Source organism: Aricia agestis, chromosome 16, assembly GCF_905147365.1.
Source record: "Aricia agestis chromosome 16, ilAriAges1.1, whole genome shotgun sequence".
Classification (NCBI taxonomy): Eukaryota; Metazoa; Arthropoda; class Insecta; order Lepidoptera; family Lycaenidae; genus Aricia; species Aricia agestis.
In genome coordinates this window covers 2,167,989-2,181,438 of record NC_056421.1, presented here as the reverse complement: position 1 = coordinate 2,181,438, position 13,450 = coordinate 2,167,989, and the positions used below count along the sequence as shown (strand labels likewise).

The 13,450-nt window shown below is 40.7% G+C and overlaps 1 protein-coding gene across 2 annotated transcripts; it reads left to right on the top strand.

Moving 5' to 3' along the window:
* Positions 1-12,222, top strand: LOC121734696 (symplekin). Of its 2 annotated transcripts, XM_042125294.1 has the most exons (14): positions 1-167; positions 306-499; positions 752-947; positions 1,812-1,993; positions 3,480-5,008; positions 5,388-5,621; positions 6,030-6,233; positions 6,759-6,865; positions 7,214-7,319; positions 7,730-7,744; positions 8,677-8,795; positions 9,733-9,876; positions 10,645-10,776; positions 12,103-12,222. In XM_042125294.1, exons 1-14 carry the CDS (start codon positions 123-125, stop codon positions 12,166-12,168), a joined length of 3,273 nt encoding a protein of 1,090 aa, XP_041981228.1. In that variant the 5' UTR covers positions 1-122; the 3' UTR covers positions 12,169-12,222. The 2 variants fall into 2 exon arrangements, with proteins under 2 accessions (XP_041981228.1, XP_041981229.1); XM_042125295.1 differs by lacking the exon at positions 7,730-7,744 and having other exon boundaries at positions 2-167.
* The last annotated feature ends 1,228 nt before the right edge of the window (positions 12,223-13,450 follow it).

Genomic DNA, 13,450 nt, shown 5'->3' with positions numbered 1-13,450 from the left:
TCGGTTTTATTTTGTGCTTGCTGTTCTATTAGTGCGTTGTATATTAAATTATAATAAAATGAAATAATTAACAATAATCAGTTGTTTTTAAGTATACAAATAATAAGTATTATTATAGCACAATGTCCAAAAAACCCCAACCGAGTACCGTGACTGCACAAAATCAGGTTAGTTTGTGAAACTCATATCATCAAAATTTACAAGTTATTTTTATACATAAAACACTGTGTTTTACTTTTTTAAACGATGTGTGTATATATGTGTCCTAAATTACATAGTAAATACAAAATTATTCATCATTTCAGCTTGTAAAATGGATCAACGATGCTGGCATGTCAGATGGCCCGAAAAAAGCGAGCTTGCTGAGAAAGATAAATGAAGTGTTACTCCACCAGTTGCCAGATATGATACCGGTGTACATGGAAAACGTACTCAGTAATGTCACTGATAAATTTACTGACGTGAAGAAACAGGTCATTTCTTTCATTGAAGAGATAAGGTAGTGTATTATTATATTTGTGTAGATACCAAAATCTGTTACTGATATAAGTGATTAAGGAGTCTATACTCCTTAATCACTTAAGCATACTATTAGTAAGTTTTCTGAAAGCCTCCATCAAAAATAAATTTCCCCAATATTATTACTTCGGCAGCTTGATTGCTCAGTTGACACAGCTAATACTATATTAACTATGCATCTGCAACAAAATTTCTTTAGAAAACAGTAATAAAAACAACCTTTAATTTTCAGTAAATCACACCCAAAGTATTTACCGAAAGTGGTAAGTCACTTGCAGCTGTTGGTTATAGACAGCGTAGTGGCAGTGCAGAAGCGAGCTATACAGGCAGCTAGTATAGTGTACAAGAACATTCTGCTGTGGATGTGTGACCCCGACAATGAGTTTATTGAGATGCAGCACGTTTGGGAACATCTGACTAAACTCAAGGTAAATAGTATAGTCAGTTTCTGTTTATCTAATATATAAAAATCTCATGTCACGGGGTGCATGGTTGAACTCCTCTGAAACAGCTCGACGGATTCTCGTGAATCTGAGCAAGCATATCGGCTAGGGTTGAGAATCAGAGAACATCTACTTTTTATATTGATAAGTGCATTAGTTGAATAAATAATATAATTATTACGACTCGAGACTGATGGCGAGTGGAATTTGCCATGGTGACATACTTATTTAGTCACTTCAATAAAATAATATAGGCGAAATACTTTATATGGCAAAACAATGTTTGCCGTAACAACTAGTTTTAATCTAAAAGTAAACTCAATGTAAAGGGCATATTATAATGATGCTTATTTAAATGCCACCTATTTACTGCATACTACATCCATACTAAAATTATAAATCGAAAAGTGTCTCTGTGTCTGTCTGTTACCTCTTCACACCCTAACTGCTGAACCGATATTGCTGAAATTTAGTACAGAGCTGAAATTTAGTACAGGGAAAGGATATAGGATACTTTTTATCCTGGCAAAATGTTCGGTACCCGCGCGATAAACGAATTTTGGCACAACGAAGCTGCGGGCGTCATCTAGTAGTGAATAGATGACATTTTAATTATTAGTTATTACTTATGGAAGTACAGTGGCAACAGTACATTGCCAGTGCCACTTTAAGTAATGTCTGTCCATGTTGATTGTTCATTAATTAATCACATTACCACTCTTGTATTTATGAACAAAATTCCATATGTTTTAAAAATTTCCATTCCAAGGCGGTATAAATTGAGCCTAAAAGTACAGTTTTTCTGTGAGATACTGTGTTTACTTAAGCAATCATAATATTATGTTGCAGCTTCTGATTCTCAACATGATAGACAGTGAGAACGAAGGTATCCGAACACACTCTATAAAGTTCCTTGAAATAGTCGTTTTATTGCAAAGTACGGGAGAGGACAGCGGAGATGAATTTTCTTTGGACAACCTGCCTAAGGACTTCCCATTTCTGAAAAGGAAGAGCTTGGAGGAAGAAGCTGAGTGAGTGCTTTTATTATAATATTTTAAATATATCAAAGTGATGTAGGTTTTTACTTTTTGGTTAGATAAATTCGAAAAGCTTGTTTTTTTCTGAAAAGTGGTATGGAATCAATAACATTGTTTTCATTAAAAACACTAAAGTATAGTTAGTAATACTAAACACAAAAAAAAATACAATCTAAAATATACAAATACACATAGCTGGGCACCGTTAATCAAATAGTTAACTTTGTTAATTGTTAATCCGTTAAAAAAAATGTTAGCTTCGTTAAACGTTAAAGCGTTACATTTCGGACGAATTAACGCAAGTTAACGTTAATCGTTAATCCGTTAATATGTAATATGGCCTTGTTGTAACTTATATAATTGCGTTAGTGTACATACAAAACCTGTTGGTTTAAGGTTTTGGAAGTTAGGGACAAAACAAAATACTTCTAAATTGTTGTATTCTACCTAACTAAATTATACTGCACTCTTCTTTATCAACATGCAAATGATTTATAATAACAATTTTGTCACTCGCTCTATAAGCACCGGCGCTGAGTAATGAAATGATAAAACGAAACAAATCTCTTCTCACACGTACGCGCCTGAAAATGTATCTAGTATTTTTTTTGTTTTACTCGCTGCTGCCATGCCGCGGCGCCGCGCAGTCCGCTCGCCCGGCACTTGTCGTATCATACTAACTGTCTGAACCTGTTTAGCGCCGCGCCGCGGTGCCGTGCGGTACATAGGCATTGGATTAACGATTAACGGACTTCCGCATATTAACGGAAGTTAAGAGGATTCCACACCGCCGTTTTTCCATACAAACGCTGTCCCCTGTTTCCTCCCTGGATAATGCCGGTAGAGTTATGATTTTTTTCCCGAATATCTATGGCCACTATTAGCATGTCCCTATGTTTTCTTTTTTTCATAATTTAATTATTAAAAAAGATAAGAACGTCCAAAAACCCAAAAAAATGCCCAGATTTTCCTCTGTGTTCAAACACCCAGAAAACAAAACTGGCTAGAATATACAAAAAAAATAAAACATAGGAACACAGCTCAAGCCTTGCTTTAATTCTTAATGAAAAAAATACTTAAATCGGTTAAGTTTTGGAGAAGGAATCAGCGGACAACGAATCGAAGTTTTACTGTTCTTTTATTAGAACTTTTGTCGTTGTCTCTATCGCGCTCTGCGGTGGGAGACTTGAGATTGGTGAGACAGCAATACATTTTCAAATACCTATTTTCAATTTCTCTCGCCCCTGGTGTATCCTCTTAACAAGTCCGTTAATATTTTTAAAAGTTAACTTAAAAGTTAATCCGTTAATCAAAATGTTAACTTCGTTAATTAACGATTAACGGATTAACGAGTTAATGCCCAGCTATGCAAATACATGTGGTTGTGTGGTCGGTGAAATACATACAAACTTAAAGTAACTATAACATTACTAAAATAAAGACATTATGTTAAATCATAATTGAATTTTGTATATTCCAGGCACATTTTTTCTCTGCTACTCAAATTTCATAACTCCCAAATGATTTCGAGCGTCAATTTGATGGCTTGTATGACGACACTGTGCCTCATCGGAAAATTCAGACCAAAGTATTTGCCGCGAGTTGTGCAAGCGCTAGGAGATCTACACACGACGTTACCGCCGACTCTATCCCAGTCCCAGGTTAATTCTGTCCGAAAACACCTAAAGATGCAACTCCTAAATCTTGTGAAGAGACCGACATCATACGACATGATGCCGCAGCTTACACAGCTGCTGCTAGACATAGGAATGACGCCACAGGAGATAAACAAAGCCCTGCCGAAAGAGAGACGCAACAAAAGGTTGGGTGAAATCAAAAATGGCGACGCACCAGCTAAGAGAATCAGAGTAGACTCACCGATCGTTAATAGTGACAGCAACAGTAACAGTAGAAGTGACTTCAATCTATTTGACGATGAAAACAGCCAACAGGAAGCTACTTCGAAGTCGATACCGACAGAAGATTCAGTATTCGAGGGCCTCAATAATGTAGATCTCGTCACCAACCTCGTCATGGCTACACTACGTAATAATTTACCAGAGACCATGCCGGATAACTTCGCAGAAGTATACAAACCGATATCAAATGCAGGAACCGTTATGCAGAAGAGGAGCTTAGCTAAAATGATGATGACGCTTATCAAAGAAGATATTACTCCCGCTCAAACTAGCGCAAAATCGGCTGGTATACCTCTACTGAAAGATGATGATGAGAAAATAACACTCAAAAACGCCGTAGCCAAACTCCAGGAGTCGTCTAAAGCCGAGCGACAAGTGGAGAATGCGATATCCAAACTAATGGAAGAGACTAGACAAGCGCACTTGAAGGAGGACGAAAAGAAATCAAAGGAAAAAGAGAAGCCTCCACCGACTCCTACCATTCCTAAACTGAAGCAGAAGGTTAAACTGCTGAAGTTGCAAGAAATAACGAGACCGATACCAAAGGAGATAAAAGAGAAGTTAATGTTGCAATCTATAAACAGGATTCTAAAAGCAGAAAAAGATGCAGCCATTGGCGGCGCTGCGCAAATTCGTTCGAAGCTAATATCGATGTTCGCTTCGAGCTACACTCCGGAAATAAGAGAATTGGTACTTAATTATATTCTAGAAGATCCTCTCAATAGAATCGATCTAGCATTATCTTGGTTGTACGAGGAGTATGCTATAATGCAAGGATTCAATCGCTTGCCTGTCACTTTGCATCCGAAAGCCAACGAGAAACACTCTCAGAATTACAACCAACTATTCTGTGCATTGATTACTCAAATTTGTGAGAGTGGAGACCCTGTTATGGAGGCTAGCAAAGATATTCTGATACGTAGAGTGTATACTGAGGCGCCTGTAGTTACCGAGGAAGCCGTTGAGTATTTGAAACATTTGATCAATGAAGACAAGTCTCCAGTTGTTGCGTTGGAGTTGCTTGAAGAATTGTGTATAATGAGGCCGCCGCGTGCGCATAAATACGTATCGTCTTTGGCTTGTAATGTTTGTAAGTATTTTAAACTGTGTATTATTTTATATTACTTATTTTCATACTTTATACTGTATTAAAAAAAACGGATCAAAATCCGTTGCGTAGTTTTAAAGATTAAAGGGAACAAAGGGTCATGAAGACAGAAAAAGCGACTTTATTTTATACTATGTATGTAGTGAAGAAACATCTTAACTTTACCTAATGATTCGTTTCCCTCCCTTCTTCAGACACAAAATTTAATATTAAAATATTATATATACGAAAGATTCTAACTAGTATCATGGCTTGGATCATAACTCAGTTTATTTAGCATAGTTCTTACTTTACCATACATGAACCTTTTACATTATTTTTCACACAAAACACCTTTATAAATAATACATTATTATTTCAGTACATGAAAACGAGGAAATCCGTGATTTAGCTATAACACTAACGGTCAAAATATACAAGTGTAGCATGGATACCGTTAAGAAGGTTATAGAGAAGCATGCGCTGGTCTACCTCGGGTTCATAGCTCTGACCTCACCACCTTCTGAGGTCTGCACCAGACACTCCCGGCAGTGGACCAACGATATGTACAAGATCTGCTTGAATTTGGTCTTCGCTCTGTTGCCGGAAAACCCAGGTTAGTACTGATTTTCTTCTCCGCTTGGCATAGTGGTAAGCAATAGATACAACAAAATTGATGATGCCATAGTGGTGCCTGATGAACAAAAACTTGCCAATTTAGGATAAACTTTAAATACGTGGCTTACACTACATTAGAATTTACTGCCGCACTCAGAGTGGAACATTAATTACTTAAATGTAATTAATTCAAAGTTTTGACATAAGCCCCCATACATTATCTGTCAAACTCTTCATTAAATTGAAGCTTAATTATAATTAAATGTCTCTGAGTACAGTGGTTACACTGTTAATTGATTAAAAAAAAATGTTACATGGGAGATAAATACAGCAGACTTTAAATTATATTATAATATGCTGTGTAAAAATATTTATTAGTAAGAGATACTATCTCAAAATGTTACAGACCTCATCTGCGAAGTGGGCCGCGTGTACGGTCTCGCGGGGGCGGAGGCGAAGCGCTGCGTGCTGCGGGTAGCCGAGGCCCCGCTGCGGGGCCTCCTGCCGCCCGGGGCCCCGCTGCTCCCGGCCATAGAGACCCTGCTGGATATGTGCCCCCGCGGATCGGAGACGCTTCTGACGCGCATCATACATATACTGACGGAGAATGGTGAGTGTGGGGCCTCTATGCCCCCAAATTCGTGACCTAATATTATACCTATGTCTGAGACACCCTTGTGGGCCGTGATACCACCCGTGACCACGACCTAAAGGGGCCTACATTATTTCAATTAATAATAATCGATTGTTGAAAAATATTGATTTAGTAATGCGTAGGTGAGTGTGTGCGCGTGCGCTCATGCGTGCATGGTGGGTGGGTGCGTACATACATGTTCTGCGGGTATATCATAATATTATGAAGTATTATAATATAACATTTTAACCTACGAATAATAAAAAGTAAGGAAAAGTAACTTCGTCAAAAAACATGCTCTACAATACTTGTCAAAAAAGTGTACCTTAGGTACACATTTCAATACATTTGCAATATTTAGGTGACCTTGAGCGGTATTAGGCTGACGTTACATGACAGATCAAAAGGAACCAAATTTAAAACGGTAATAGTATGGGAGTTACGATTCCTTAGTTTTTATTATTCGTAGATTTTAACCTTTATAATAACTGTATGTTTCAGCGCCGGCGAGCCCGGAGTTGGTGGAGCGAGTCCGCGAGCTGTACTCCACATCGGTGTCCGACGTCCGCTTCCTCATACCGGTCATCAACAAACTGTCTAAAAGAGAGGCGAGTAACCGACTGGGAGACAGAGGGTTATGTTTTTTGTGGCGTATACTGTGAATAAAACAGTTTTCTTTGCTTTCTTCTATTGTTGAACATTGTGCAAATCGAGTTGGCAATGGATTACGTCACGAAATCACGTTTTTTATGGTTTTCATAGGAGTGAAAGAGATGGCAATGATTTTTCATGAAAATAGAGTGAGATAGTTGCAAGCATACTACTTTCAACTTTCGTTCGCTTCGCCCAATTACACTTTTTGTAACAGCTTACTTCCTAAGTGCGTAAAAGAAGTTTCACTTCATGAAATGCTAAGGAATTAGGATATTTATTATTTCAATATTTTAATATTTCAGATATTGGCTGCTCTGCCAAAACTAATAAAACTCAACCCGCAAGTTGTGAAGGAGGTGTTCAACAAACTGCTCGGCTTACACAACCCACACAACGAGGACTTGCCACGTAAGTTACAAATAAATATATACTTTCTTAACATATTCTTCCCGTCGCTGCTAAAGTATTATTACTTAGTTTTGTTACACCTTGTAATTTGTATACATAAATTATAAATACGAAAGTATGCCTGTCAGTCTGTCCTTAACAACATCCCTCTCAAACCTCTGGTACGGTTTTGATAGAATTTGGAAAAAAATATATTAGGATAGTTTTCATCCCGAAATAATAAAAATATTCATACGATCCCCGCACACTAAATCAGTTTTAACACAAAAAATATTGTGGACTACATATTTTAGTTCTGATAAAATGTAATAAAATAAGGTTTAGACTTAATAGGTATTAATATTATGAATTGAAAGATAATAATTAATATAAAGTTATTTAAATCTGTACTAAGATCGTATAATTTACAGTTTCAGATGCAATTTGTAAGTAGAATGAAATTACTATCATTTACTATCACCTCGTTTTTATTCCCTACTTTATAAAAACCTTCGGCTTCAAATAAACGGGCGAATATACGCGAGTTGGGTGCTAATGTCACTTTCAACATGTTTCATAATGCTGAGTTATGCTCGATTTACACGGGTGACTAACGGGTCGATTTTAGTCGCGCGGCAAATCACCAGTCGAATCGCCTGTCCAAGCCGAATCGCCACCATTTACACATTCTACAAAAATCGCCTGTGCTCCCGAGATCTCCGCTATGTATTGGCAGCAAGCGATCGCTTGCGACTGAGCGTTTGCACGGTCGATTTTAGTCACCAGCCGCATGCGGCCATTGACTGCACGACCTTGGGGCTTGCGGCTTTAGCCGCATGCGGCGTAGTCGAATTGCCATTTAGACGGTCGATTTTCGCCGTGCGGCGTAAGTCGTGCAACTTTAGTCACCCGTGTAAATCCACCATAACGCATTAATACGGCGCGCGCCGGCCGCTATGACAAACTACGTCAAACATATAAATTTCGAGATCCCTTCTGAGTTGACCTACTCGTTAGTTCTGTTTACTCTGTTAATAGTGTGTGGTTGAATTAATAAAAGGGCTTTTATAGCAGCTAATATGGTCACATTTTGCAATTCCTCTCAAATCAATCCAGAAAATGAATTATCTAAACTTTTAAACTGACGAATGTCAAATTAGTACGAGCTAGACATATGAATTGCTAGCAGAGTGACCATTTTGCGATTAAAAAAAAATTAATCATATTATGATTCATAATATGATTCTCCAAAGTGACCATTTTAGCCCCGCAGGTGTCTGCTAACACATCGAAGCCGTTGCTGTGTCTACTTCATTAGTGTGTATACAGCCTAACGAATTGAATATTACAATAATGAACATAAAAATCTGAATTACAGTTTCCCCTGAAGATCTACTAGTAGAGTTGCATCTTATAGACCCGAACAAGGCTGACCTGAAGTACATAATCAAGGCCACGGCCGTCTGCTTCGCCGAGAAGAGGATATACACACAGGACGTGAGTATACGCACAAGGACGTAAACGTGTACGTCAAGCACACATGTCACCCACATGACACATCTACCTACGTCCTGATAAATAGGTATGCACACGAAAAAAGACGCCCACTGATATACTTGCCAAAATGTATTAACGCCTCCGTGGGCTAGTGGTATAGAGCGCGGCTCTTGACTCGGAGGTCGTGGGTTCCATTCCAGCGTCGGAAACATGTTATTTCATAGTTTGGTTAGGACAATGCAGCAGGCCGATCACCTGATTGTCTGACAAGTAACATGATCCATGCGTCGGATGGACATGTAAAAAGTCGGTCCTGCGTCTGATCTCTCGCCGGTCATTTCGGTCTTCCGTCCCACTGGGTTATGAGAGTTAAGGAATAGAGAGTGCTCTTGTGTACTGCGCATACACTTGGCACTTGGGCACTATAAAATTACTACTGCGTAGCTGGCCTGGTTTCAATGAAACCGGCCACCGTCACCGAAACCGGTGTGGGAGCTATTATTTTTATTAAAATGTATGGATATGCAACACAAACACCTCGCATTCACGCGCACACATTCCAACAGACACATAGAACACGCACACAAACGAACGCACTCAATACACACAAAACACACCAAAAACACACAAATACTCTATTGTTTAAAACATCATTATATTCAAAGGAATAAAGTCGCAATTTTGCATTTACAAAATGATTTCGGACCTTCACGATTTGGCTGGGTTTTTCAAATCAATGCTGCTCGCAATTTTTCTGGCTAGTCTTGACATAAGTCGAGAAAATGATGTACGTCCATCATCAGCCCTTTTGATTTGATCTGTAATCTCATAACCAGTAACCTCAAATCCACAATTTGATCTATAATGCAAATGTTGTAAGTACTCCCCCCCCTTAACTCAATTTAATTTACAATATCATAATCAACCTCTCCCTTAGGTACTCTCGGCAGTGCTGCAGCGGCTGGCCTCCGAGCCGGAGATCCCGGTGCTGATGATGCGGTCGGTGCTGCAGGCGCTCACCCTGCACCCCGCGTTGGCGCCGCTCGCGTTGAACGTGTTACAACTGTTGGTGGATAAGGAGGTAGGAATACTTAGGGCCTGTATCACCACTTCATGATAAGTGCCGGATGGGCTATCCACAACTTATCTGACAGATACTCCATACTCTATCTGTCAGATAAGTTATGGATAGCCTAACCGGCACTGATCAGCAAGTGGTGAAACAGCCCCTAAATATTGTTTTTTTTTTAATGAAATAACGGGGGCAAACGAGCAAACGGGTCACCTGATGGAAAGCAACTTCCGTCGCCCATGGACACTCGCAGTATCAGAAGAGCTGCAGGTGTGTTGCTGGCCTTTTAAGAGGGAATAGGGGAAGGTAGGGAAGGAAATATGGGAAGGGCAGGGAAGGGAAAAAGTTAGGGGATTGGGCCTCCGGTAAACTCACTCATTAGGCGAAACACAGCGCAAGTGCTGTTTCACGCCCGTTTTCTGTGAGCCCATGGTATTTCTCCGGTCGAGCCGGCCCATTCGTAGCGAAGCATGGCTCTCCCACGTTTCAGTAAAGCTTGCTAGACAGCTACGTAGGATTTATTTTAATATGTTGCTTATATTCGTGCGCACACAAGAGTACTCGCTTGAGAGCTATCTTTGTTGTTTTGTTTAAACAAGGAAATGAACTATACTGTTTATCGTAGTGTATAATATTATTGTATTGGGAGACCATGTGAGTTCGTAATCTGCCTTTGAATTAATTATTCGGCTGACGTCTCGCAGTTGCAACAGTCTAAACTATTTATATCCAATCAACAAATTTTATACACAGCACTAACATTTTTGATGTCCTCAGGTGTGGACAAACAAAGTGGCGTGGGAGGGCTGGGTGAAGGTGTGCGAGCGTCTCGGGGCGCGCGCCGCCGCCGCGCTGGCAATGCTGCCGCCTCTCGCGCGGGACCTGCTGCCGACGCACCTCAGAGCGCAGGTACGTGTGATAACTGACACTTGTCACTATGTAGTGGCGTGGGAGGGCTGGGTGAAGGTGTGCGAGCGTCTCGGGGTGCGCGCCGCCGCCGCGCTGGCAATGCTGCCGCCGCTCGCGCGGGACCTGCTGCCGACGCACCTCAGAGCGCAGGTACGTGTGATAACTGACACTTGTCACTATGTAGTGGCGTGGGAGGGCTGGGTGAAGGTGTGCGAGCGTCTCGGGGTGCGCGCCGCCGCCGCGCTGGCAATGCTGCCGCCGCTCGCGCGGGACCTGCTGCCGACGCACCTCAGAGCGCAGGTACGTGTGATAACTGACACTTGTCACTATGTAGTGGCGTGGAAGGGCTGGGTGAAGGTGTGCGAGCGTCTCGGGGCGCGCGCCGCCGCCGCGCTGGCAATGCTGCCGCCGCTTGTCACTATGCGTGTTCCGAAATTTAACCCAGTATACCTGGCCAGTGCTCATGCGAGCTGCATAGTATGTCCTTTCCCGGGACTCAAAGTATCTCCATGCCTTTCAGCAAATTTGATTCAGCGGTTTTTTTTTTTTTTTTTTTATGAAATAAGGGGGCAAACGAGCAAACGGGTCACCTGATGGAAAGCAACTTCCGTCGCCCATGGACACTCGCAGCATCAGAAGAGCTGCATGTGCGTTGCCGGGATTGGGCCTCCGGTAAACTCACTCACTCGGCGAAACACAGCGCAAGCGCTGTTTCACGCCGGTTTTCTGTGAGAACGTGGTATTTATCCGGTCGAGCCGGCCCATTCGTGCCGAAGCATGGCTCTCCCACGTATATCCCACGTTTGGGCTTGAAGAGGTAACATACCGACAGACAGACACACTTTCGCATTTTTAATATTAGGATGTGTTTTAGCGGGCCCCTAGACCTACAATTTATTTGGCAATAAGATTGAAAGGCGGGCGCGTTCATTATTATGTTATAGTTTGACGACCTCTGTGGCTCAATTGGTTGAGTGTGTGGCAGCTCAAGCCGGGGGTCGCGGGTTCGAATCCCGCCGACGGAACAAAAAGTTTTTCAATGTTCCCGGGTCTAGATGTGTATTAAATTTGTGTATGATATAATAAAAATCTTAAATATATGTATGGTATAAAAGTATTAAATATATTTCCGTTGTCTGGTACCCGTAACACAAGTCCTTCAGGTACTTAGCACGGGGCCAGACTGACGTGGTGTGAAGCGTCCATAGATATTATTATTATTATTAACCTAATACGGTCAATAATATTGCTCAATATGCGTAATAAAATTGATCGTCTAGGGCCCGCTAATAAAGAATTTGATATAATATTGTAATTTTGTTTCAGGAATATCCACCAGTTCCACCGCCGGGCTCTACGCCGCACGAGCCGCTGCCGCCCGGCATGGACTGACTGTACATAGCTGCTTGTAATTAAATGTATTATTACAATAAATTATATTGAATACCTGATTTATTTGTTTGTAGTTAGGGGTGACCTAAATTATACAAGGTGTAACAAAACTAAGCGCTAATACTTTAGGGTGTGTACGTGTTTCTTGTAGAGAGTTCACTGTGAAAGTAGCAGCGCTGAAAGACCAATTTCTTTCACTTTTGTATGCGGACCCGTCGGAAGACCGCCGCGAGCGAGCGGGCACCCGTCGCGTGCGCCCATCTCATTTAGCGCTGCTAATAATATAATTTTGATCTCGAGCGTGTACAGAACTGTTGTGTCGAGTAGATTACCATGGATTATTTACTAATTTATTATTTGGCAAAAAGACGTCAACGGAAACAACGTCGATTGCGAAAAGCGTGCGCCCGCGCCGTGTGCCCGCCCGTCCTTCGAGCGTGTGACAGTCCGTCGCACGCGCCTACGCTGCCCATACTATTTTGCATCATACACACGCGAGCGTGCGCCTGCGCGAGTTTTAGCGTTGGTAATGATAATACTTTAGGGTGTGTAACTCATACACACCCTAAAGTATTATCAGTTAGTTTTGTTACACCCTGTACAGATACTATAGTCTGTTCGCGTTAAGAAGAGAATAACTAAAGTAACTTAGAAATATTTTATTTATTTTGCTGTTAACTTTCTGTCTTTTTGACGTGTATATAATATACGGGGTGCAATTAAACCTTCCTGCCAAATTTTGATATATTGATCCTTGTTAAAAATAAAAATACACGTATTTTTTCTTTTATAATCACTCATTACTTAAATGTTGAGAAATAGCTTCCGAAAGCTATCCTAAAAAACACTACAATTAATGGACACGACGCGTCGCCCGCGCGTGATGTGACCCCGCGCGCGCGCCTCCCCCCGCGTTCCCCTCTTATGCCCTCGCGCCGCGAGTGACCGTTCTGTAACGATTTAAAATGGGATAAAATATGTTAATAAATATAATATAACACCCAACTTTTTTTGGTTAAATGGACTCTCCTAATGATACCTAAGCCCTGGAAAAAATTTGGCAGGAAGGTTTAATTGCACTCTGTATATTATATACCACACAAGCAGGGATTAATTAAAACTTGTTATAATGATTTTTGTACGCAGTACGAATATATACCTAAATCGAATTTAAAAAACGAATAACAGTAGTTTTCAGTTACCGCAAAATGTTGTAAGCCGTTTAGTTATTATTAATGCATTTACGAATTATAGTACGAGTAGATATAGGTAGTCAAAAGAT